At 43.5% G+C, this 26,390-nt stretch overlaps 1 protein-coding gene across 3 annotated transcripts in view; it reads right to left on the bottom strand.

The window, feature by feature from the left end:
* The window catches only part of pias2 (protein inhibitor of activated STAT, 2), a 120,433-nt gene that overhangs the window by 34,147 nt on the left and 59,896 nt on the right, over positions 1–26,390 (bottom strand). For all 3 annotated transcript variants that reach the window (XM_070546271.1, XM_070546273.1, XM_070546272.1), the window contains 2 exons: positions 25,672–25,832; positions 10,748–10,881 (listed from right to left, as the gene is read on the bottom strand). In XM_070546271.1, coding sequence (XP_070402372.1) covers positions 10,748–10,881; positions 25,672–25,832 — 295 coding nt within the window. The remainder of the gene's footprint in view (positions 1–10,747; positions 10,882–25,671; positions 25,833–26,390) is intronic.

Below are 26,390 nucleotides of genomic sequence, written 5' to 3'. Positions count from 1 at the left end.
CGTCAAGGCAAGTGATGGCAACACCACAAACTTGTTTAATCACTTGAAAAGAAGGCATCCCAAACAATACAATGAGAGCCAGCTGGCAGCTAAAGCTACAAAGCCTGCGGCTGCAGCGGCTACTGCTTCTTCCAGGCAGCAAACGCTAACAGAAACACTCACAAAACTCACTCCTTACGACAGAGACAGCAGACGATGGAACAGCGTGACAGATGCAGTGACGTACCACTTGGTTAAAGATTTGTGTCCCGTGCCAACAGTAGGAGCGGGATTTAAGAAAATGATAAAAACATTGGATCTGCGCTACGAGTTTTCCAGCCGCAAGTATTTTTCGAACACTGCCATTGCACGCATGTACGCTGAATGCAAAGTGAGAGTTGCAGAAAATATTCAGAATGCGCAGTTTTTTGCTACCACAAGCGATCTCTGGTCCAGCCGCACATCAGAGCCGTATTCGAGCTTAACTATCCACTACATGAGCAACTGGGAGCTACATAGTATTTTGAACAAGTTCAAGTTTGCACAATACGTTTGCAATTGACATGTTTGCACTTTAAATATGTTTACGATTTTAATTTATGTTAAGTAACTTGAAAAACGAGAAACTGATTTTTGTAATTGTTTCTCTCAGGGCTTTTATCATCTCTGGTGTGAGTTTAAAATATAAGTGTGTTAGCACTGTGTTGATTATCCCTAATATGAATAAATGTTTATTTATTCAATGTTTCTCTTCTATAATACGCAATTGAAGTTATGCTATTCATGGATAAAAAATCGTGATAAAATCGAAATCGTGATAAAATATTGGAAAAATCGTGATATTCTATTTTTGCCATATCGCCCAGCCCTAGTTGACTTTCATCGTCTCTCGGCTCTGCGGCATGTCTTTCTGAGACTGTAAATATTTTGATTAATCCAGGGACTTTTTCTCTTGCTAGAAAAAGTAACCTGCTTAACAGGAGCTACTTTATCTAAGATACTGCAGCATTGTTTACCCAATGACTGGATGAACAAGCTTGGATCATCACCCTGAATTGAGCTGCTGTCAAATAATCTATAAAATCCATCCACTGCTGATTGATTAATGATACTACTCTTTGATTTTAGGTTGTGAGGGACAGATTCAACATTAGATAGGAAATTAAAGAAAATGCAGCTGTGGTCACTCACATGAACCTCTTCAAAATGTAAATGATTGATTTTTAGTCCCAAAGAGAAAACAAGATCTAGAGTGTGGCCCATTTTGTGTGTGGGGCCTGAAACGTGCTGCTCTAAGTTAAAATACTCCATAATAGACATGAACTCCACTGCTGTGCTACAATTAGGATCATTAATGTGTAAGTTAAAATCACCAAGGATTAAAACTTTTTCTAGTTTGATTATTGAAGATAGAAAGTCTGCTAATTCAGAGAGAAAAGGGCCAGCTGGACCGGGAGGTCAGCAGATTAAAATACAGTGAAATACATTTTGTAACCCTGCTTAGATGACCTGACATTCAAAAGTTGTAAAAGGGACATTTTTCACCAGATTACAGACATGTTTGCCCTTAAAGACCACAGCAAGACTTCCACCACGACGTGTCGGGTGTGGTGTGGTAAACACAGAGCAGTTTGGTGGACGCATTTCATTGAAATGTACAAAATAGCCATCTTGCTGCCACGGCTCCGTAAGAAATAAATAGTCCAACTTTTCTCTGGTGAACAGCTCGTTTAAAATAACGGATTTGTTTGAGATGGAGCGGGCATTCAACAGGGCACATTGAACTGAATCCTGGAGAACATTTGTCTTCTTAACCTGTTGGAGATGGATGGGTCGTAAACATCTGGTGTTCTGGGTTCTCCAGCCATGAATACAGTTTATGTCTTTGCTGGTTGATAAATGAACTGGAATAGGCAAACTTTTGGGTTTGTCAGCCGAAGACAACATTTTGGGAATTGTGACCTTTGGAAGACACACAGAAGACTGTTGCATCATGGGAGGCTGTAGAGAGTGATGTTATTTGAAGTGGAGTTTTGAGCAAAGGCCGAAGAAGGTGAAGATCTCTGGGATGTAAACCGTCATGTCTGTGGAGGGGAATCCACCATAGATGTATATCTATGGGTATCTATGGGCCTGCACAGCATACCGGATGTTAGTGGTTAGCATGCTTGAGCCATGTCGGTTAGGATGAATACCATCTCGCCTGAAAAAGGAGAAATGGTTCCAAAACAGGTTAAAATTATTGATGAAACCAAAACTGTGGGACCTGCAAGCAGACTTAAGCCAGGAGTGGAGAGAGAGCAGACGGCTAAAACGTCCATATCCATGAGAAATTGTGGGGATCGGGCCAGAGATGAAAACAGACATTTCACTGCTCTTCAGAATGTCAAAAAGATGGTTAAAATGCTGTTGAGTGATGACAGGCTCCCAGCGTGTAACATCGTTTGATCCCACATGAATGATCACTCTTTTAACTGAAGCTGGGATGGAGTACAGCAGACCAGGAAGTTTATCCAGGAGAGCAGGTATGGTGTAGGGCTGCAACAACGAATCGATAAATTCGATGAAAATCGATTACTAAAAGCGTTGGCAACAAATTGCGTCATCGATTCGTTGTGTTGCACAACTCTTCCAAAAGCCCCCTCCCCCGCCCGCCGTTGCGCGCAGACTGGAGAGCCGGCAGGTGTTTGGAAGAGGAACATGGCAGAAGCAGCGAGACCCAAAAAAAGTAAAAACTTCTTAAGTTTGGGAGCATTTTCAGTTAAATCAGGCGAAGACATTCATTACCTGCAACGTTTGTAGGTCAGAGTACTACAGTGATGATGCAGCATCTTAAACACAAGCATGTCAGAATCATCAGCGAGGAAGGAGAGAGCTCGGTGTCCGGGTAAGTTAAAAACTTTTGAAAAGTGATTCACCCATGCCCCGGATTATTACACAGGCTAGACATGCCCTAAGCTCGTAAAAAAAAGGTCTATAAAATCGTAAGCGCGACGCTATTAGATAGGCGGGGGGGGGGGGGGGGGACTCGCGCTGCTGCGAACCGGTTCCGCCGTCACATTCCCGCAGAAACTGGTTGATCACACCGGGGCCAGACCACTAGCATGTGGCTTTACAACCACAATGTCCTCAGAAGTGAAAACGCTTTTATAAGGGAGGGAGGAGTCCTAACTGTTGCTGCAGGCGTGTTGTGTGAGAGTGCAGTTATATACTGGTTAATATATTTTTGGGTTCAGTTGCTTTCATGTGGCCTAATGTGAGTCTATTTGGGATCATTGGAATGATCAGCAGCATTTCTTGATGTGACTTTATGGCAGTTGCCCAGGGCATCATCACAAGGAGGATGGCATTCATTTACTTTTGTTTTATTTGGTATTTTTTCAGTCATTTTTGGAAATAGTGATTAATTTTGATTAATTCACAGCCTATGTTTAATTACATTTAAAAATTAGTTGTTTGACATCCCCAATTATAATAAATGTCTACAGATGAGATCAAACAAAACAGATGAGAATTGCCCTTAAAGAGCAAGTCACCCCCAAATAAACTTTTTTTTGCTGATAAACTAAATAAACGAGTGTCTAATCGTGCTGCAGACACGTGTCGTCAATAATTTGGCACTTCTGTGCATCTTAGTTAAAATTTAAATATTCTGCCTAAAACTGGCAGTGTTGTGCCGTTGTCAGGTAAAAACTCTGCACTGTATTTTAATTTAAATCTGCCACCGCTATTGGCTAAGAAGTATGCTATGATGTAAACTGGTACATTATGATGTCACAATGCTGTCGTGAGCCTGAGTGTGTGTGTATTTGTTACCGGCTCCGCCCTCTCAGTCTGCCAGGCAACAGCATGTGTTGCATTTTTCAAACATGAAGTGGGAGTGGAGTTAGACTCTGGTAGGGGTTGACTTGCTCTTTAAGCTGTTTAACTTGGACCAAGCATTTTAGGTCACAGATAGGTGTAGCTTAGGGTCTCTGTCTATACACCTTATAAGACAATTTAGTTGATGGCATGTTGTTTTTCTGCTATTGAACGGTTTTCTAATAATGTTGTGTTTAATAAAGTGAAGGAAGGAGAGAAATAACGTTTCCCTAGCAGTTTTTAAAAATGTCCCTATGTAATCCGATTAATCAATTAATCGTGTCGAGACCCCATCCGATTCATCGATTGTCCAAATAATCGTTTGTTGCAGCCCTAGTATGGTGGCTGATGGAAAACATCTTGTCATGACGTTGAAAAGTGGGCATTCCTGATTATTAAAACACCTACCAGCAAAGTGGAGGATTCTGGGTTTGGGTTCCTGTGGTGTCGGGGAACTGGAGGGTTTGAGGTGGAGGGTTTGCCATGGAGGAGCTCACCTCCTCACCCAGGGAAAGAGGTCCAGCAGAGTGTCGATGCACAACATCCTTTAGTATGTTGCGTTGGGCATCAGAGGTTGAGGTCTGGGGGGAAGAGACTGCTGACGTTGCTTCTTCCGGACTACAGGCTCCTGCTGGATCATGATGGGATCAGATTGGTTGGGAAGGAAGAGGAGGCCTGGAGGAATCAGCGGGTTGTTCCTCAGCAAGTGGAGAGAAGCGGTTTGAAAGATTGATGTTAGATGGGGGGTTGGGATCAACCACAGGGGCTCTCCTACGGCCACGTACCACAACCTCTGACCAAGATGAAAATTGGTCAGGAGTAGAGCTGGACGTCAGATTTCGTGGTGCAGATGGATCCCAAGCAATGGTGTCTTGGAGTAGAGTGTTTTGCACGGATTGGAGCAGAGAGTTTTGCATGGATGTTTTATCTCCAAACTGACTGACAATGGTCTCAGACAGTACAGGAAAACGAGATCTAAAACTATCCAGCACCATTTCCTTCTTTTGCATTTCAGCAGAGAGTTGTCGTATATCCTCTTTAAGGTTTTGAATTCTTTTATTTGCTTTAGAAAGCATAAAGGCATCATTGTGGTGCAGAAGCAACGGGAGGACAGACATTCAAGCTAGCTTCAAGGTTGCCTTAACTTTGGCTGAGCTGCCTCTGTCTGATCCGAAAGATTTGTATTCCAAATAAAGAGCCAAGAAGTCAAAGAATCCAAAAAATAAACAAAAGGTCCAAAAAAGTTTCAACAAAATCAGAAAATCCAGAGATCAGTGACAGGAAAAAACAGGTTTAAAGAGGAATTAGAGCACAAAAAGTAGGATCTGAAGTAAACACGTCTGCCACGTCTCAAGGTCCAGATAACTTTGTATGGTGGTGCTTGTCCATGTAAGGCCCTATAGACCAGAACCTGGTTCTTGAAATGAACTCTGAAGTTGACTGGCAGCCAGTGAAGCTGGAGGAGAAGCGGGGTGATGTGGGTGTGTTTGGAGGACTTGGTCAGAAGCCGAGCACAGGCGTTCTGAACCACCTGTAGACGGTTCAGGGAGGTTCTGCTCAGACACGTGAAAAGAGAGTTACAGTAGTCTAAGCGTGAGGAGATGAAGGTGTGGAGAACTGTCTCAAGTTCAGAGCGAGACAGAATGGGACTCAGCTTAGCAACGTTCCTGAGATGGAAGAAGGAAGAGCGAACAAGAGAACTGACATGAGAATCCAGGGTGAGAGCTGGGTCAAAGGTCACACCAAGATTCCTGACAGAGGGTTTGGTGTGAGAAGCAGGTCTAAGCAGGTGTGTAACAGCTGCAGCTTAGACTTCTCATGGGGCTTAAAGGAGATGTACAGTTGGATGTCATCTGCATAAAGATGGTAGGAGATTCCTTTGAAGGAGCTCAGGATGTGCTGAAGAGGAAGCAGATAAAGGAGGAAGAGCACAGGCCCAAATTGGTGAGCTTGTAAACGTGGAGTGGCCAGCACAGTCTCCAGACTTAAACTCCATGGAGCTGGTTTGGGATGAACTGGACAGAAGAGTGAAAGCAAAGCAACCTACTAGTGCCACACATTTATGGGAACTTCTGCAACAGATTTGGGAAGAACTTTCTGAAGAATATTTGATTTCTATTGTAGAAAGAATGCCACGAGTGTGTTCAGCTGTTATATCTGCCAAAGGCAGCTACTTTGATGAGTCAAAAGCTTAGAATACATTTTGGTCCATAAATTCATTCCATAATTGATTTCTTGCAGTTGTGGCTTTGGGTGTGCCAGACCTCTTCCTGTCAGAGTTTGCCCCAGTTTCTGAGCGTCTTTTGATGGTGAAGGAAACTGCACTCACTGACACCTTGACTTTCTTTGCATATTCTCTGCAGGAAAGACCCGCATTTTTAAGTGTTATGATGGTCTGTCACTGTTCCATAGTTAATTGCCTTTTTTCGTCATTTTAGTAGCAACACACTATTATCTGCAGTACAATACTGTTCAAATGATGCTCATGAGGATGTGGTACCAAAGTATGTTTCAATTATTTTTCAGTTTTGAGTAACCTTACCTTTTATACTTCACACACACACACACACACACACACACACACACACACACACACACACACACACACACACACACACACATAGCTTAAGGCCGCTATCGAAGCATTCTGGGCCTCCATAACACCTCAGCAGTGCCACCGGCTGATTGCCTCCATGCCACGCCGCATTGAAGCAGTCATTTCTGCGAAAGGATTCCCGACCAAGTATTGAGTGCATAACAACATGATTATTTGAAGGTTGACTTTTTTTGTATTAAAAACACTTTTCTTTTATTGGTCGGATAAAATATGCAAATTTTTTGAGATAGGAATTTTGGGTTTTCATGAGCTGTATGCCAAAATCATCAATATTAGAAACAATAAAAGGCTTGAACTACTTCAGTTGTGTGTAATGAATCTAATATATATGAAAGTCTAATGTTTATCAGTACATTACAGAAAATAATGAAATGTATCACAACATGCAAATTTTTTTCAGAAGGACCTATATATATATACACATAAATATATATATATATATATATAAATATACATATATATGGCGGTAAGGCGTTTCCTGTTTCCTGTTTTCAGTGTTGCACTCCGTGAAGCTGTTTGGTGTTTGGGCTCGCTAAAACCGATTTAATTTCTCTGTAGCAGGCTATCTCTGAGTTATTGTATTACATAAGCATGCTAAAACACACATTTTCTGTTGTTCCACCTAGCTTTTAGGGAACCATTTGAGTTCGCACGCAGTTTATTTGGTGTTGAACAGTTTGCTCGTCCAGTTAGCTTAGCCTAAGCACGGCTATGGCTACTTCTGTCTCTGCTTCTCCGTCTCCTATCTCTTGCTCTCTGTGTCAGATGTTTAGTTACTCCTCTGCCTCCTTTAGCGATAATGGTACGTGTAATAAATGTAGCATTTTTGTAGCTTTGGAGGCGAGGGTGTCGGAATTGGAGTCCCGGCTCCGCGCTGTTGGAAAACCTGTAAACAGCCGTAGCTACTTAGCTAGCGCGGGGCTAACTAGCTCAGAACCACCCCATAGCGGTCCTCCAGCAGAAGAACCCGAGCAGCCGGGACCTCAGGCCGGCTGGGTGACAGTACGCAGGAAGCATAGAACCCAGCCCGTGGGTCACCACCAACCCGTCCACGTTTCTAATAGATTTTCCCCGCTCAGTGACGCACCAACTGACAAGCCGACTCTGATCACTGGCAGCTCCATAGTCAGAAACGTGGCATTAGAGACTCCAGCAACCATAGTTAAATGTTTACCTGGGGCCAGAGCGGGCGACATTAAATCTTATCTGAAACTGCTGGCTAAGGATAAGCGTAAATACAGTAAGATTGTTATTCACGCTGGCGGTAACGACACCCGGTTACGCCAATCGGAGGTCACTAAAATTAATGTTGCTTCGGTGTGTAAGTTTGCCAAAACAATGTCGGACTCCGTAATTTTCTCTGGCCCCTTGCCTGATCGGACCAGTGACGACATGTTTAGCCGCATGCTGTCCTTCAACCGCTGGTTGTCTAGGTGGTGTCCTGAAAACAACGTGGGCTACATTGATAATTGGAAAACTTTTTGGGGAAAACCTGGTCTGATGCGGAGAGACGGCATCCATCCCTCTTTGGATGGAGCAGCTCTTCTTTCTAGGAACATGGCCAGTTTTATTAGTCCTCCATGACAACCCAGGGTCCAGACCAGGAAGCAGAGTCGTAGTTTAACCCACCCCTCTGCAGCTTCTGTACTGTTACCCACCCACTACCCCATAGAGACAGTGTCCTGCCCACGGCCAAAATCACACAGATTAAATATCAGGCTTAATAAAGCAAATCATGGAAATCTCATAAATATTAGAACAAATTCAACTGAGCAGAAAACTAGAAAAATTAAATGTGGGTTGTTGAACATTAGATCCATTTTTTCTAAGACTTTGTTAGTTAATGACTTGATTTGTGATAATCAGATCTCTTTGCTCTCTCTCACAGAATCCTGGCTGCAGCAAGAGGACTATGTTAGCTTAAACGAGTCGACTCCTTCAAATTATTTAAATCATCATATTGCTCGAAGTACAGGGCGAGGAGGAGGAGTGGCAACCATTTTTCATTCGGACTTATTAATCAGTCCCTTACAGATTAATAGCTACAGTTCGTTTGAACATCTTATTCTTAGTTTTCCTAATCCAGATTGCAAAACTGTAAAACCACTCTTGTTTGTAGTTTTATATCGTCCACCAGGCCCTTACTCTGAGTTTTTGGATCAGATCTCTGATTTTTTATCTGATTTGGTGCTAAATACTGATAAAGTCATTGTAGTGGGGGATTTCAACATTCATGTGGACATCGAAAATAATAGCCTCAATGTAGCCTTTAGTAATATCTTGGACTCAATTGGTTTTACTCAAAGAATACATAGCTCCACCCACTCCTGCCATCATACACTAGACCTTATGCTGACTTATGGCATAGAGTGTGAGGAAATAACAATCTTTCCACATAATCCAGTCCTCTCGGATCACTTTCTGATAACCTTTGAGTTTTTTATAACTGACTTCTCGAGACATGAAAGTAAATTTCTATTGCATCTTTTAAATCAACTGTTCCATCTTTACTGTCTTCAGCATCTCAGAGGCATGTAGCAGAGGGCAATATTTTCAGTTCTAGCCCCTCACAAATTGATGCCTTAGTTCATCATGTTAATTCCTCTTTACGTGTGGCATTAGATGATGTTGCCCCTTTAAAAAAGAAGGTAATTAGGGACAGGAAGTTGGCTCCCTGGTTTAATTCTCATTTACGAGCCTTAAAACAAAACTCTAGGAAATTGGAGAGAACATGGCGCTCTACGCACCATGAGGAGGCCTACCTATGCTGGAAAAATAGTCTTGTGCTTTATAAAAATGAGCTTCGACAAACTAGAACTGCTTATTTTTCAGCATTAATTGAGGAGAATAAGCATAATCCTAAATTTCTTTTCAGTACAGTTGCCAAACTTAGCCCTCAGCAGCAATGACTTCATGGGATTTTTACAAGTAAAATTAATTCTATTAGAAACAAAATCTTTAGCATCCTCCCTAATGCGATTTCTTTTTCCGCCGTAAGTGAGGCAGCATCAGAGGTGACATTAGAACCAGATCTCTGGCAGATCTTTTAGTTATCAGGCTTCTCTCCTGTGGAACCAGCTCCCAGCCTTAGTCCGTGAGGCAGACACCTTGTCTACTTTTAAGACTAGGCTTAAAACATTTTTATTTGATAGGGCCTATGGTTAAAATCTGACGTTAGCCTAAATCTGGACAAGTGGGGGAGTACAGGGAGGTGGAGTGTACAGTCGGCCCTTGCCCTGCCTCCAACATGCCTCCATCTAAATAGGATAGATTATCCAGTTTTCTCTGTAGTTATGCTGCTATAGGCTTAGACTGCTGGAGGATGCACTGACCACTTTCTACACTCTACTACCTTCTTCTACTATCTGCTCTTTAACTGTATTACTTTCTGCAATTTCAGCTGTTAACTTTATTTTCCTCTAAGTGTTTTTCTCCCCAGAAGAAGCTACAACGATGTTCTGCTGAGCTGTGGTGGCCTCATGGAGGGGGCCATCGTCTAACACACTGCTGCTAACCACTTAAACATTCTCCTTCTCCTGATAATAACTTTTTGCTTTCCTTGACATTGGACGTGTTACTGCTAGTTTACCCATTTAATTAGAGATCCACTAGGATAAATACAATAAAGTTTATCTCACCAAATAGAATATTTACTAAGAAATCACAATAGAACTGTAGACACATTATTGTGTGTGTGTGTGTGTGTGTGCGTGCGTGCGTGTGTGTGTGTGTCTGCTCTGTCTTCTCGATCCCCAGTGAGTCGTGGAGGATGACTGCTTATACTGAGCCAGGATTCTCTGGAGGTTTCTTCCTGTTAAAAGGGAGTTTTCCTCTCCACTGTCTCTATATGCTTGCTTAGTATGAGGATTGCATCAAGTCACTGACACTAGTCAGTGACTTGATGCAATTTGCTGGGTTCCTTATATAGGAAACATTATTTCTGATTGGCTTAATGAACTGTGAATTGGAATGTTTATTATGTAAAGTGCCTTGAGACGACTTGTCGTGATTTGGCGCTATAAAAATAAACTTGAATTGAAACTTGAATATATATATATATATATATATATATATATATATATATATATATATATATATATATATATATATATATATATATATGTATGTATGTATGAGCAGAAGCTGTTTGTTGCTGGTTAAAAAATGGGGGGGCGGTGTAGTCTGTCCAAGTGGTGTTATTGGCAGTGTGACACTGGACCTACTACCTGCACCAGCAAAGAAAATAAGTCACTTCCTAGAATCACCCCTGAAATGAAACCATCTACTTACCTTCTATTTTTGCACTTGACTGTGAGGAGAGACTGACGGTGTCTTTCTTTGGTCTCATTGGACACCACGTTCCATCTTCCTGGAACTTGATTTCATCCACATCGGAGCAGTCATTCAGGATTTCCAGGAATAAACTGAGCAGAGTAAATTATCTCAGACATCGATACACAAAATACATTCACTAGTCCCTCAGCACACATTTGAGGCAGGTCCGTCTAGTCCCAGAAGCTACATCTCTCCTGATCAGACTTTCTAAATCCCTTAAGTTCTTCTGAGATCCTAAATTAGTATTGCTAATCTATGGCCTGTAATGTAATTTACAGAAGGAAGACAGTTGTTGATAAAGATGTGCTAATCCAGGAACCCCATGACATCATATCCTGAATACAAGTCAGAATTCGACCAGGAATGTCTTTTCAGCCAACAAGGAGCAAATAGTAAAATAACCTTTCAAGGGTTAGGGTTAGAAGCCGCCGGTGTGCTTGGCTGGCTGTCTTCCTCTGGAATTACTGCTTGTGATTTTAATGTTTTGCTGTTTTATGTGCCATGTTGCTGACTCTCTGCTGGTGTACAATCGCCATGTGCTTCGGGCCCTTTGTTTTTCTGCTGGGGATACTTTTGATAAAGCTGGACAGGATACTTTGCCACCGCTGTTGGCTAGGATTCCAGCATTTCTGTGCCATGTTTCAGTGCCTGCGCCCTGGAGGAGGCGTTCGTCATACCAGGGTAATCTCAGAGGGTATCAAGGTGTAAAGCTAACGAGGCTGAAGTTTGGGAGGCTACCACTTTCCAGTACAGCTAATGGTGTATTCCTATCCAGGGATCAGAGGCATTTGGTGGAGCCCCTTTGCTGGTTCATTTTGCTAGCTTTAGTTGTTTGGATCTTCATCACTATATTTATTCTTCTTGTTCTCGACAGCACGGGAGTAATGCTGATAATTTGCGGCTCTCTGACCAAGTGTTGGGTCGGCTTGCCGCAGCACAGAGACCGGCATTATGTTTGGACTGGCTAACACGAGGTTTCTATCGAACAAGATTATTATCATCAGGGACTTCTTCACGGGCAAGGGTTTGGATATTCTCTATATTTGGGAGAACTGAACGTCTCCTAAAAGTGAGTCAAGCAGTTTTTCTGAACTACTGCCTCTGGGTTTGCTGTTATTCTTCTCGGACGTCAAGACGTGGTGGTGGAACTGCAGCAGTTTTTAAGGACTCTTAAAAGTAAGCAACTTTGCTTATTTCTCAGCAGTTTTGAATTTCACATGTTTGAACTTGGTCGTAATGACCCCGTGCTGTACATGGTGGTGTACTGTTCGTCCAGGTATAACAAGGACTTTCTGGCACTGTTTGCTGGGCTTTTGGCAACAGTGCTGCCAGAATATGCAGGGGTGGACCTTTAAAGCGCCCGAGCGCCAATGGCGTTAAATTTTCTCGTCGGGCGGTAAATACTTGACGACTTAACGCCCGGGTGGCGCCCAAGCCTTGTTTGTCATTTACACACCGGCTTTCACCTACATCATGGCCGCGTCCTGTAGGAAGCCGCCGCTTTCGTTTCACGTGCGTGAACCTGCGCGCCTCTAGCCACGTACTGCACTTGTACGATTCGTGCACGTACTGCACGATTCTAGTTATAGTCACGTGAACTATAAGTTCACTATTAAAGATGAAGTGGAACCACGCTAGAAACACACAAGCACGCAGGAAGATGGCGCCACCACAGGGATGGGATTTCTTGATGAAATCTCCAGCAAAACGCTTTAAACTGGTGAGGAGAAGCGAGACAGTTCGAAACGGTATGAAGCAGAGAAGCGTGTGCGTAGGTAGAATGTTTCTTGGCGGTTTAAAGAAGACGGGAGACGCAGAGAATGGCCGTGTTCGAGTTGAGCAGCGCCTCGCCTGGAACACAGACGAGAGCAGACAGAAGCAGCAGGGGGAGTGGCTGAAAGCCGGCGTTTAAGCCGAACAGATTTCCCTGCATGTGTAGCTCGGGGGTGACGATGGATGAAGATATCGCGTGAGCGTTCACACTTGTTCAATTTTCAATTTTAATTCTGGTGCCTGTTAGCAGCTGAAACACATCCTCACGTGCTTGTGGATATCATATATTGTATATGAAGACATGACTGTAATAATAAGTAAAGGTTATCAGCTGTAGCTTCAGCGTGCTCATAGGAAACGTGACAAAAGAAATCAAAACATTTCTCTTTATGGCCTATATAGTTGTCATCATCAACATAACGTGATTTACAGAATACATGTGACCAACTAACATTTCATGTTCTACCACCAGATGTTTGGATCAAAATATGAACCAATCAGATCTGAGATCAGGTGAGAGCCAGGCGTTTCCCGTCATCCTCTAGGTTTTGCAGCCGGTGGAGAGCAACTGCAGCGCCTTGCTCCAAAATCTGCAACTGCCTTGATCTCACGAGGTTATCGTTGCCTACGTATGCATGACGTCAGAGCAAGTTGGCGTCAAGTCGGACACAAATCTAACCGGCATGCACTGCTCGCCGATCACCGGTGATCTAATCTGCGCAGAACTGGCTCATCTCGAACACAGCCAATGGCTCGGGTACAGCAAAGCGGAGCTGGTGATGTACTGCGTTGTATGCCGGAGTATGCGACGACAAAATCGAGTTTTTTTGAGGGAACAAACAAATTCAAACTTGAATACGTTATTATGTTTGTGAATGTGTACAAAATAAAGGTTTATTACATTTAAAACGGTTCAGTTGTTATTTTGACTCGTTTTGGCAGCTGACCAGCAGGGCCGGTAGATTCTTGGCGGGGCCGGTAAATATCCAGAGTTACCGGCCCGGCTGGCCGGTTGGTTTTGAAGTTAATGTCCACCCCTGATATGATAGGTTGCTTATTTTAGGTGACTTTAAAATTCATACTTGTTGCCCTGATAAACCAGTAGTGAATGATTTCCAGAAAATTGTGGACTGTTAATTTGGTGCAGCATGTTTGTGCCCCGACCCAGGAACATGGACATACTCTTGACCTGGTTTTAACTTGTGGTGTGTTGGTATCTGACTTGGTGATTTGTGATGCTATTTTCTCAGACCGCATACATGTGCAGTTTACTTTGTCTGATATGTCTGATGTGTCAGTTGGAGCCTGTGTACCCTCGGCAAGTTAAGCCTGATTTATGCTTCTCCGTCTGCGTCAGTGCTGAGACACGCAACACGCAACGCCATTATCCATAGGGCACGCAAGTACGTACGGAGTCGAGCCCACTTTTTTAAACATCCGTCGAACGAGACGGATTAAGCCGGGCGTACACTGTGCGACTTTTTCACTCGTAGCACTCAGCTTCAGCTCAAACTGTACAACTTCCTCGCAGAGCAGATCTCACGAGTCGTGTGCTCACACTGCACGACCCAGTTCTCGCATGCGACCTGACTGCTCACACTGTACGTCTGGTAGCAACACGTCGGCCCTAAAAATATGCTAAAAATAGCAGTTTTTACTCAACACGTCAGACTTTTTTGTCTTGTCTTGCCTGTTGTCCTTCGGGAGTGCTGCAGGAGGACACACAGGGATTTATGGGGGTTGGATGAGGAAAACGAAATAAAGAAAGTAAATCTGTGTTTTGTGATCAGTTTAATTTGACATGAACACGACAAACACGCTTTCTTGACAATCTTTGTGAGTAAAAAAACGTGTAGAAACAAAAACGAACAGCGTGTGTTATTAGGGAAATAGCGAGTGGCGTTGATGCAGGATTGCGCATGCGCAGTGAGCGGTTCTGATACTTTTTGGGTCGCAGCTGCTCGCAGCGCCGCTTCAACAGTGCGATAACCTCACGAGGGACGAGCGAAATTTTAAACACGCCAGAAGTCCGTGCGACCTCACGACTGCTGATCGGCAGCTGGTCACGTGGTGTTAATCGCCTCTCGTAACCCCCTGTACACTACACGACCGCTCGGCGCAAAACTCGCCCCGATGTCGTGGATTCTCGCACGACTGGAAAATCGGCTCAAAAAAGTGAAAAAGTCGCACAGTGTACGCCCGGCTTTACGCAAGCTTGTGATTGGTCAGGATGCCGCTGTTGTTTACAGCGCCACCATTGCAAAGAGAGCCGAGGATAACTAGCGGCAGACACGGAGAAGCTTGAAGAATATCTCGCGAAAAAAGTCTAAAAAATGAACGTTTAATTCTCCCGTGACTGGAGGACTGAAAAGATGCGCAGCAAGCGTTTTATTTGTGGACGGAAATGACAGGAAACATGGGTTTAGAGGTGGGGAGGGCATGAAGAGGTGGGAGAATGAGAGACAAATATGTCTGTGTTAAAAGTCTCTTATATACACAAAAAACACAATATAAACACACTATCTTGGACCGATACATGACAGGATACCACAGAACAGCGCTACGCCCTCTGGGGTCCTGCCGGGGAATTGCTTTGCAACACTCTCCAGGAGACGGAGAAGTATGAAAGCAAAACGCTTCCGTCAATCCGTGCGTGTCTGTCCCTTGCGGAGCTGACGGAGAAGCATAAACCAGGCTTTAGAGTTATTAACCCTTCAACATTGTTCCTACACCTCCTAGTGCTAACTTATTGGATGTGAATGCACTAAGCTCCTGGCTCTATTGTACGTGCAACCGTGTTGGATTCTGTGGCTCCACTGAAGTCTAGGCTTCCCAGGACCAGATCGAAGCCGTGGCTGAACAAGTATACACGCTTATTAAGGCAGAAATGTTGACTCATTGAAAGGATGAGGAAAAAGGATAGGTTACTGAGCTCTTTTCAGGTGTTAAGAGACTGTGAGAGATGCTAAGAGGGTGTATTTTTTAAACGTGATACTCTTGGTGTGTCACTGGCCATGGATGCTTTTAAATGTTATTGATAGTATCCTCAATATTCACCAACCAGTGGGTATTACTGAGCCCTCTGTGATGTCTTACGAAGCATTTTTGAGTTTATTTTTGTGGACAAAATAGACAATATCAGAGCTCTGATTCCATCAGTACCCTGTCAGACTTTTTCCAATCCCTGTTCAGCTACTTTTCATCAGTTTTTACCACTTACGTTGAAATGCCTTTGGGATTTTGTTAACTCTGTAAAACCTGCTGGTTCTCCCTGGATATGATGCCCCCTAGGCTTTAAAAAAAGTTTTTTCATCAGGTGGTCACTGGGTTCTTGCCACTATTAATCAGAGCATTGTCTCTGGAGTAGTACCAGGGAACTGGAAACATGCTGTTGTTCAGCCTTTATTGAAGAAGCTTGGACTCATCTGCCTTGTCCAGTTATTGACCTATCTCCAGACTTCCTTTTATTTCTAAAGTACTGGGGAAGGTAGTTTACTGACAATTGACAGAGTATTTGATGGGAAATTACATTTTGGAAACATTCCAGTCTGGTTTTATGCCAGTCCACAGTACAGAATCTGCAATGCTCTGGGTTTTTAATGACATTTTATTGGCAACTGATTCCAGAGACTTTGATATTTTGGCATTGTTGGACCTATCGGCTGCATTCAATACTGTTGATCATGCTCTCCTGATTTCTAGGATGGAACATTTTGTGGGTGTTCGTGTGGTCGCGATGGATTGGTTTGTGTTGTACCTGGCTGACAGAACCTTCAGTGTCTCATTTTATTTTACTTCCACTAATGCCTCATTCTCTTGTGGGGTTCCCCAGGGTTCTGTGTTGGGTCCATTGTTGTTTTCTTTGTATCTGCTACCTCTCGGTTTGATTTTTTAAGAAACATGGGTGTCATTTTCACTGCTATGCAGATGATACCAAGGTATACATGCATTTTAAGAGGGGCCACAACTACGCTTTGCTGTCTCTTTTAGATTATCATGTTGAGGTTGGGCAATGGGTGTTCTCTAACTTCCTAGTTTTAATGATAAAAAGACAGAAGTTGTAGTTTTGGTACAAGTACTTCGTCTAGGGTGGGCGTGGTTGACCTCGGTCAGCTTGCCATGTTCTGGAAACTGAGTGTGACTTCCCTGGGTGTTGTACTGGACAGGCAGATCAGTGCGGTGACTAAATCTAGTTGTTATCAGTTAAGGATTGCAGAGGTAAATAATTAGCTGTCAAAAAGGATTTTGAAATGGTAATTCATGCTTTTATTACATCAAGGCTTGATTACTGTAATTCCAAGTACTTAGGTGTTTCACAATCCCACCTCTCGCATCTTCCGTTGGTGCAGAATGCTGCTGCACGTCTGCTCACTGAGACGAAAACGATAGAGCATGTTACTCCTGTCTTGGTTTCACTGCACTGGCTGCCTGTTCATTTTAGAATCCAGTACAATGTGCTTTTATGAGCTTTTAAATCTATGCATAGCCTTGCTCCCTTATCCCTCTGAGCTAGAACGCTCACTGAGATGAAAAAGATAGAGCAAGTTACTCCTGTCTTGGTCTCACTGCACTAGCTACCTGTTCATTTTAGAATCCAGTACAAGGTGCTTTTAAGGGCTTTTAAATCTATGCATTGCCTTGCTCCCCTTATCTCTCTGAGCTACGGGTTTTTTACTCCACTGCAAGGTCTCTGAGGTTAGCTGAAAGGATCATGGGCTATCATATTGATGCAGATGATTGCCAGATCTACCTGGCTTTGAAAAAAACAGACTCCATCTCTCTTCTGGACCAATGTTTGGCTGAAGTGAGGGTTTGGCTTGCCAATAATTTCCTTAAGCTAAATGATTCTAAGTCTGAGGCACTCCTGATGACCCCTAACCAAACAACACAAGTTTCTTCTGATTTGGCCACTCTCCCTTTTGACCTCAAGCAGTGTGTTACCAACCTTGGGGTGAAATTTGATACACAGTTTTCCATGGGCCCTCAGATTAAGGCGGTGGTCAGATCGTGTTTTTATCAGCTGCGCAGACTAGTCCGCTTAAAACCGATCCTGAAACGAGCACACCTGGAATCCGTAATCCATGCTTTTATCATCTCTCGACTGGATTATGCAAATTCCATTTTAATTGGTTTACCTGCCTCCGCTCTTAACAGGCTTCAAGTCGTACAGAACGCGGCAGCCAGGTTTTTAACAAACACTCCTAGGAGAGAACATATCACGCCTGTACTGGCGCGGCTCCACTGGCTACCCGTAAACTTTAGGGTCAAGTTTAAAATCCTGATTTTTGTTTTTAAGGCCCTGAACGGTCTGGCACTGGATTACCTGTCGGATCTTGTCACTAGATATGTGCCAAACCGGGCGTTGAGGTCTGCTGATTGCCTGCTGCTTCGTGTTCCATTAATGAAATACAAAACGCGGGGGGCAGCGTGCTTTTGTCTATGCTGCTCCGACACTATGGAATGCTCTTCCTCTTTCGGTGAGGCTGGCACCATCCCTCCTCCGGTTCAAATCGCTGCTGAAGGCTCACTTTTACGACCAGGCATTTTTAAATCCCTGACTTTTATTATTTTATTGTGTCTTTTTATTGACTGTAATTATCTGCCTTGTTGTGCATTTTATTGTTGACCGTGTATTGTTTTATATTGTGTTTTTACTTTTTATTCTGTACAGCACTTTGGTCAGCTGCCATGCCTTTTTTAAATGTGCTTTATAAATAAAGATGGTATGGTATGGTATGGTATTCTGGAAGTCGCTAAAACAAGACTTAAGCTCAGAGCTGACAGGGCTTTTTCTCTAGCGGCCCCTAGGCTCTGGAATGTGCTATCTTTGAGCATTAGGTTGACATTTTCACTGTCTGGTTTAAAATCTCTTTTGAAAACACATTTTTATGATTTGGCTTATAGCTGCTGTGGCCGCAGGGCTGTTGGTGCTTGTTGTGGTAGCAATCCCCGAACCTGCTGGTGGACTTCAACAGTTAGGGATGCCGTTAAGCTGAAGAAAGAGTCCTATCGGGTCTTTTTGGCCTGTGGGACTCCCCAGGCAGCTGATGGGTACTGGCAGGCCAAGCGAAATGTGGCCCAGATATTCACAGAGGCATAAACCCAGGTATGGGCGGAGTTCGGTGAGACAAGGCTTCTGTACAGTTTTGAGGAGATTCTGCGCAAGCCTTCGGCACCTCAGAAGGGGAAAGCAGTGTGCTACCAACACTGTTTATAGTGGGGATGGTGTGCTGCTGACCTCAACTAGAGACGTTGTGGATCGGTGGGCAGAATACTTTGAAGACCTCTTCAATCCCACCTTCCAGTGAGGAAGCAGAGCCCGGGGACTTTGGGTTGTGCTGAGGTCAATGCGAATGTCAAAAGGCTCCTCAGAGGCAAGACCCTGGGGGTGGATGAGATCCACCCGGAGTTCCTTAAGGTTCCGGATGTTGTAGGGCTGTGTTGGCTAACGCTGCTCTGCAAAATTGCGTGGACATCGGGGGCAGTTCCAATGGATTGGCAGACTGGGGTGGTGGTCCCCTGCAGAGGATCACACTTAGGGGAGGTCCTAGAGGGTGCGTGGGAGTTGTGTTAATGAAATGTAAGTGAAATTTTGTGAAATCTACATGTGTATAGTGGATTTGGAGAAGGCGTTTGACCGCGTCCCTCTGGGGTCCCTGTGGGGGGTACTCCGGGAGTATGGCTACCAGGCACTCTGATACGGGCTGTTAGGTCCCTGTATGACTGGTGCCAGAGATTGGTCCACATTGCCATCAGTAAGTCGGGCTCATTCCCAGTGAGAGCTGGACTCTGCCAAGGCTGCCCTTTGTCACAGATTCTGTTCATAACTTTTATGGACAGGATTTCTAGGCGCAGCCAAGGTGTTGAGTGGATCTGTTTGGTGGGCAGATGATGTGGTCCTGTTGGCTTCATCAGAACTAGATCTCCGGCTTTTGTTGGAGCAGTTCACAGCCGAGTGTGAAGCAGCTGGGATGAGAATTAGCTCCTTTAAACCTGAGGCCATGGTCTTGAGTCAGAAAAGAGTAGAATGCTTTCTCAGGGTCAGAGGTGAGGATCTCTCCATGTGGAGGAGTTTTAAGGTTGGTTTATGCTTGAAGCGTCCGCGAGGTCCGCACGGCTCCACGCGGAAAAGTTGCGTCATTTTGCGTCATTTTAACAGCCACGCCCCTCCACCGCGCCTCCGCACGGCCCAGAATTTCCGCAACGCGCACCTCGGAAAATTTCTAACCACGCGGACGGTCGGACGCGGAAAAACATGGCGGACCGGCAAGAACTAGTACGGCAGAGGTTCGTAAATACAGACATTTGTATGATTCAGCTCTCAGAGATCACCGTGATCAACATGTTGTTAATAATTCTTGGGGAGAAATAACTCGCACTGTCGGAAAAGGCGAGAACGCTGTTAAAAATGCTGAAATGCCATGTTGTAAACAGTAATTTCTACTTCTACTATGGTGTAGTGTTGGATGCTTGCCGTAGAGCTCCATGCTGCCCCGTTCAGTTTGGGAGAATATTGGCTCACCGCAGAGACAAGCCGCACGAACCATAAACGCTGCGAGTTGTGAAGCGCGTTCCATCCGCGAGCCGCATCACCCCGCGGAAAGTGAATGCGTCAAGCATAAACCAAGCTTAAGTATCTTGCGGTTTTGTTCACGAGTGAGGGAAAGATGGAGCGTGAAATCGATAGGCGGATTGATGCTGCGTCTGTAGTGATGCAGGCAATGTACTGATCTGTCGTGGTGAAGAGAAAGCTGAGCTGGAAGGCGAAGCTCTCGATTTACCGGTCGATGTACGTTCCTACCCTCATCTATGGTCACAAGCTTTGGGTAGTGACTGAAAGAATGAGATCACGCATACAAGTGGCCAAAATGAGTTTTCACTGCAGGGTGGCTGGGCTCTCCCTTTCAGAAAGGGTGAGAAGCTCGGTCATCCGGGAGGGGCTTGGATTAGACCTCCTCCACATCGAGAGGAGCCAGTTGAGGTGGCTAAAGCATCTTATCAGGATGCCTCCAGGACGCATCCCTGAGGAGGGTTTCGGAGCACGTCCAACCGGCAGGAGACCCAAAACACACTGGAGGGACTTGGTCAAAAATTACCCAGAATACACCGTGGTATTTTCAAAAGGACGACGATCATCCATCGATCGATTCATTGATCCATCGATGGATGGATGGATGCTACATTTAGCTCTGTTGCAGTTCACTTTCACAAAATTCAGCCAAAACTTGGAATTTTGTTTTTCCAGTATTTTATTAGTCTGCAAACTCTAAGATGTTTTGTAAAAGTTTGTGAATGAGAGAGCAGCAACAGGAGGAGTGGGGCTTTGGCAGCCTAGAGTGTAGACTAGCTGTTCTCAATAGCTGGTCCTGGTCTGCGGGCCCCGTTTGTGGCCCCTGAATCCCGTGCGCAATCACCCCTCCCCCAACCCCAGATGGCCGACGAGGAGGTATAGGATAGAGCTGAGGAAAATAATCAAATAATCAATGCATGAGAAAAGGGAATAAACGATTCTGCATGTACACCATAATCAATCATAGTGGAATGTGGTTTTGCTCTTTTAACGGCAGCACCAGCGTAGCATCCACATCTGTCAGAGTGGGTGTCACTGACCCCGCCCCCTCCCCAAGATCAGATCTCCCGACATCACAAGACTCGGTCTGACTGATCGCGTCCAGTAGAAGTAGAAATCAATCAATCAATCAATCAATCAATCAATCTATCTATCTATCTATCTATCTATCTATCTATCTATCTATCTATCTATCTATCTATCTATCTATCTATCTATCTATCAATCTATCTATTTCTATCTATTTCTATCTATTTCTATCTCTATATCTATCTCTATATCTATCTCTATATCTATCTCTATATCTATCTATCTATCTATCTATCTATCTATCTATCTATCTATCTATCTATCTATCTATCTATCTATCATCTATCTATCTCTGTCTCTCTCTCTCTGTCTCTCTGTCTCTCTCTCTCACTCACTCACTCACTCACTCACTCACTCACTCACTCACTCACTCACTCATAATTTATGGCTGAAATCCAACAGAACTGGTCGTGCTGATTCGGTTTGGGTTCGGTCTCAGGTTACACCTCCAGCGCAAGAGAGAGAGAGACATTGTCTGCTCACACAAGAGAGGATGGGAGGACGCTCCTCCAAACACGAATTATTCAATTTCATTATTATTTCTACTGGACGCGCTCAGTCAGACCGAGTCTTGTGATGTCGGGGGATCTGATCCTGGGGAGGGGGCGGGGTCAGTGACGGTGGCTGCAGCTTAATTATCTGTCTCTTTTATTTAGGGACACGGAGAAGTTAAAAGGAGAGAGAAATAAAAGTTAGAAGTTTTTGTTCCACTTTATTCTTTTGTTTCATGATGATAAACTGATGTTAAATCCAGCATTTCAAATCGATTTAAATTGTTGACCCAATAATTGTAACAGGTGAGACAAGAGAAGATTCACACCTGTAGTGTAGAAACAGCAGCGGTGTGCATGCACTGTGCTGTAATATTGCAGGCTGGTGTAATGAACCTCCAGCAAACCGACAGTTTTTTCATCAAGCTATTTTGGTTAATTTGGTCTTATTTACAAATCTGCACCATTTGTTTTTCAAGCATTTTCAAGGACCTAATACAGAAATCAAGCATTTTCCATACCTTGAAAACACATGATTGAAATTCAAGCATTTTCAAGGATTTCAAGCACCTGTACGAACCCTGTAACCTGAAGAGGGCACCACAGTGATGGTTTTAGGCTGAATATTTAGATTTTAAATGAAATGCACTAAAATGCCTAAAGAATGACTAACAGAGGTAGAAAGTAACAAATTACATTTACTCACATTACTGTAATTGAGTAGCTTTTTTGTATATTTATACATTTTAAGTCGTTTTTAAAATCTGTACTTTTACTTTTACTTGAGTAAGTTTTTAAAAATGAATAGTAATTCGCTACATTTTAAATCAAATCGGTTACTGAGTAAAAATAAATTGTAGGCTTAATAAATTAAAAATATTACGTGTAGCAGTGGCGGAACAGAAAGAGACACCTGCAGCCATTTTTACCGCAGTTTTGCACAAAAACATCAGTTCAGTCCCTGTGATCCACTCGCTGTTGACCTTCTCTCTCCCTCCTCTCCTGTGGGTTGGAACCCGCATCTTCGCGCACCGGTGTGACGTCATCAGAAATCTGCTCGGTTCGGTAGCCAGACTCGGTTCCGTGTTTGAAATGTGTTTCCCTACCGCTCCGCACGGAAGTGGCAAAATAACGTTTAGCGCTCATAACAAGCGGATTCTCAGCGCTTTGCTCATAAAACAGAAGACCTGCAGGCCTCTGTGAGTTAAAACATCCTGATGCTGTTCAGGTGTAAACATTGTGCTCCATCCCTGTGTTTGAACTCAAGCCTGGTTTATGCTTCTCCGTCAGCTCCGCAAGGGACAGACACGCACGGATTGACTGAAGCGTTTTGCTCTTTTACTTCTCCGTCTCCTGGGGAGTGTTGCAAAGCAATTGCCCGGCAGGACCACAGAGGGCGTAAAGCTGTTCTGTGGTCTCATGTCATGTATCGGTCCAATATCGTGTGTTTATATTGTGCTTTTTGTGTATATAAGAGACTTTTAACACGGACATATTTGTCTCTCATTCTCCTCCATCTCTTCATGCGCTCCCCACCTCTAAACCCATGTTTCCTGTCATTTCCGTCCACAAATAAAACGCTTGCTGCGCATCTTTTCACTCCTCCAGTCACGGCAGGATGAAACGTTCATATTTTTAGTTTTTTCGCGAGGTATTCTTCAAGCTTCTCCGTGTCTGCCGCTAGTTAAACTCGGCTCTCTTTGCAATGGCGGCGCTGTAAACAACAGCGGCGTCCTGACCAATCACAAGCTTCCGTAATCCGTCTCGTTCGACGGATGTTTAAAAAAGTGGGCTCGACTCCGTACGTACTTGCGTGCCTGCCGGATCCCTACGCAAGGACGGATAATGGCGTCGCGTGTCTCCGCACTGACGCAGACGGAGAAGCATAAATCAGGCTTCAGAAGTTGCTTCTTGATGCCACAGATATGTGATGATTTAGCTTGTTTCTTTATTTTACTCCAGAATAAGAGATTAAATTATTACAAAAGTAGTTCAATGTAGTTAAATTAGTCATGGTGTGTGTGTGTGTGTGTGTGTTACACATATAGGACTGCATGAGACAGCGTGGTTTCATCAAATCCATGCATCTTATATCTTGGCTGAAGTAATGGCTCAGGAAAATAACTTATATTTCATAAATAATGACATCTCTGCAGTGTCTATGATAATGTTTTATCTTATATTGGACCTATCTTTGGTCTGTCCTTTGGTTTTAGGAGGATTGGCATGAACAAACTGATTTCAGTGGTGAAGGGGTAAAGGTATTGGCTCGGCATTAAAATTGTAGAAATGCATCTATATAAACATGTAATGGGTTCAGTTTTTTATTTTGTTAAGGACTTTTGTCATAAATCATTACAGAAAATCCAAATCCTCTCCTCCAGACAGTGAAGAACTGTGTTTCGCATACGTCACTCCAGCACGTAAAACAAGCTAGCTGCAGATGCTAGTATTGTGAATCACTTTTATTTGTTTACTTTCATGCTCCTAATTATTACGTAAAATTGCATTTACAGCTGCAGCAAAAGGTCTGAGCCATGTGTCTGTGTCCTACACGCATTTCTAAATAACAGGTCTGATCTGAAATAATAACCTACATCTATAAATCCATCTAGAACTGCACTCTAGACGAGTCCCGTTAGCATGACTGCAGCAACACTGCTAACCGTGTTCGCTCTGATAAGGAAAGAACAAGTCCTTTGGGAAAGCTACGACACACACACACACACACACACACACACACACACACACACACACACACACACACACACACACACACACACACACACACACACACACACACACATACAGATATAATCTAAAAGATGATCTCTATATTTCAACATTAGAACCTCCATGACATCCTGGATTAGTGCAAACAACGAGTTGAGCTAAGGAGTTACTCCAGCATCAGGAAGATTTATTCTGGTAAATTGTCGGTTAAATATTTTCGGTTGAACTTCTCCGGTAATCCAATATCCGTTCTCGTCGCCGTATCCCAGAGAAAAAACAAATCTGACCGACTAGTAGAGGCTTCAGAAGCTACATCTGATTGATGACACATTGTTCTCTGCTATTATGCTAACGCAGAAACACCGGAGTCAGGCGTTGTTTACTACAGCTGTTTCAGTGAGTGAGTGAACCCACTACCAAGGATGAACTCTAACTTTAAAAATCAGCTGCTCTAAATAAGCATGAAGGTCAGAGAGGAGCTCTAGGATGGACATGGATAAAGGAACTGTAATGTAGAGGTAAAGTAGGGCAGGGCCAACGTTAGCAGCTGTCATACGGTCCATTTGACATGTTTGACTTTCATTTAGCGTGTTATGTGACAGGTTAGAGCACAGTCTCATGTTAGAGTTTTGTCATGAGAACATTGAGATACCTCACATACTGATGGCATCTAAAAATGAACATTTTTGTTTCAAAATAAAGAATAATTTTAATCACAAATGAAACGTACAATCCTAGAAAAACCTCGTCCAATCAATGTGCACGCCCTGTTCTCACTGATTGGATAGAAATCCTTCCATCAAACTGTGTGTGTGTCCGTGTGTGTGCGTGCACACACGAGCGTGTTGTGAACTGGTGTTGTGGTTTTGCACTGATGTAACCATCTTTATGCTGACAAAAATGTAACTAAGTAACTTTTACTTTGAGTACATTTTATTTACGATACTTTTTATTTTTACTTGAGTAAAAATTTAGGCAAGTACCTTTACTTGTACTTGAGTAAAAACTTATCAAAGTACTGGTACTCGTACTTAAGTAGGAAATTTTAGTACTCTTTCCACCTCTGATGACTACACGTCTACAGATTAATTAGACACTCATTTGTTTTTATCAGCAAAATCAAGTTGTTTTAGGAGTGACTCGCTCTTTAAGGAAATGTGAATGTGAAATTCAGCAGCTATGTTTACTGTGTCGTGTGAAACAATGGAGTTGACTGAACTAACCCATCAATAATGAGGTTCTCATATGCAGCCTTCTTGTCACACACAGGACAGATCCAAGAAGGCTTCTTCTCATTCATCTGCAGGTAGAGAGCAGCATCAAAGCACTGGAGGTGGGAGCATGTCACCGCCCTGCACGGCACCGTCAGTCGCATCTTACCCAGCTTCAAGACAAAACAGAACAGCAGTCAGACAACTCAAGCTCATCATGTGTTCAGCAATGGTACAAAACAAAGCAGATGCTGTCATCTGCACAAAGACAGAAAGCAGCTAGCTGAGTTTGGTTGGGCTGCTGACTTTCCCCACAGCAGCAGGATTTGTAAGAAGACATCTGTTAGACCGAGGGACTCCCAGGAGTACAGCTGCAGTCCAAAGGCATCTAGTCCTGATAAAACTTGCCGGACTGAGGTGTAACGCATGAGTCAGCATGTAGACTCTCACCAACTCAGCCTATAACCCTCTGCCAATGGTGATATAATCCATCTATCCTTAGTAAATGGATACATACCACAGGAGTATAAAGTTGCTGTAATCAAACCTTTACTTAAGAAACCTTCTCTGGATCCAGATGACCCAATGACTTATAGATCAATATCTAACCTTCCATTTTAATCCAAAGTCCTGGAGAAAATAATGGCCATCCAAGTATGTGAGCATTTAAACACTAATGCTCTGTTTGAGGAATTTCAGTCTGGTTTTAGAGAGTATCACAGCACTGAAAC

The sequence above is a fragment of the Nothobranchius furzeri genome, chromosome 17, assembly GCF_043380555.1.
Source record: "Nothobranchius furzeri strain GRZ-AD chromosome 17, NfurGRZ-RIMD1, whole genome shotgun sequence".
NCBI classification, from domain to species: domain Eukaryota; kingdom Metazoa; phylum Chordata; class Actinopteri; order Cyprinodontiformes; family Nothobranchiidae; genus Nothobranchius; species Nothobranchius furzeri.
Note: the sequence above shows the minus strand (reverse complement) of the source record. Positions and strands in the feature narration are given on the sequence as shown.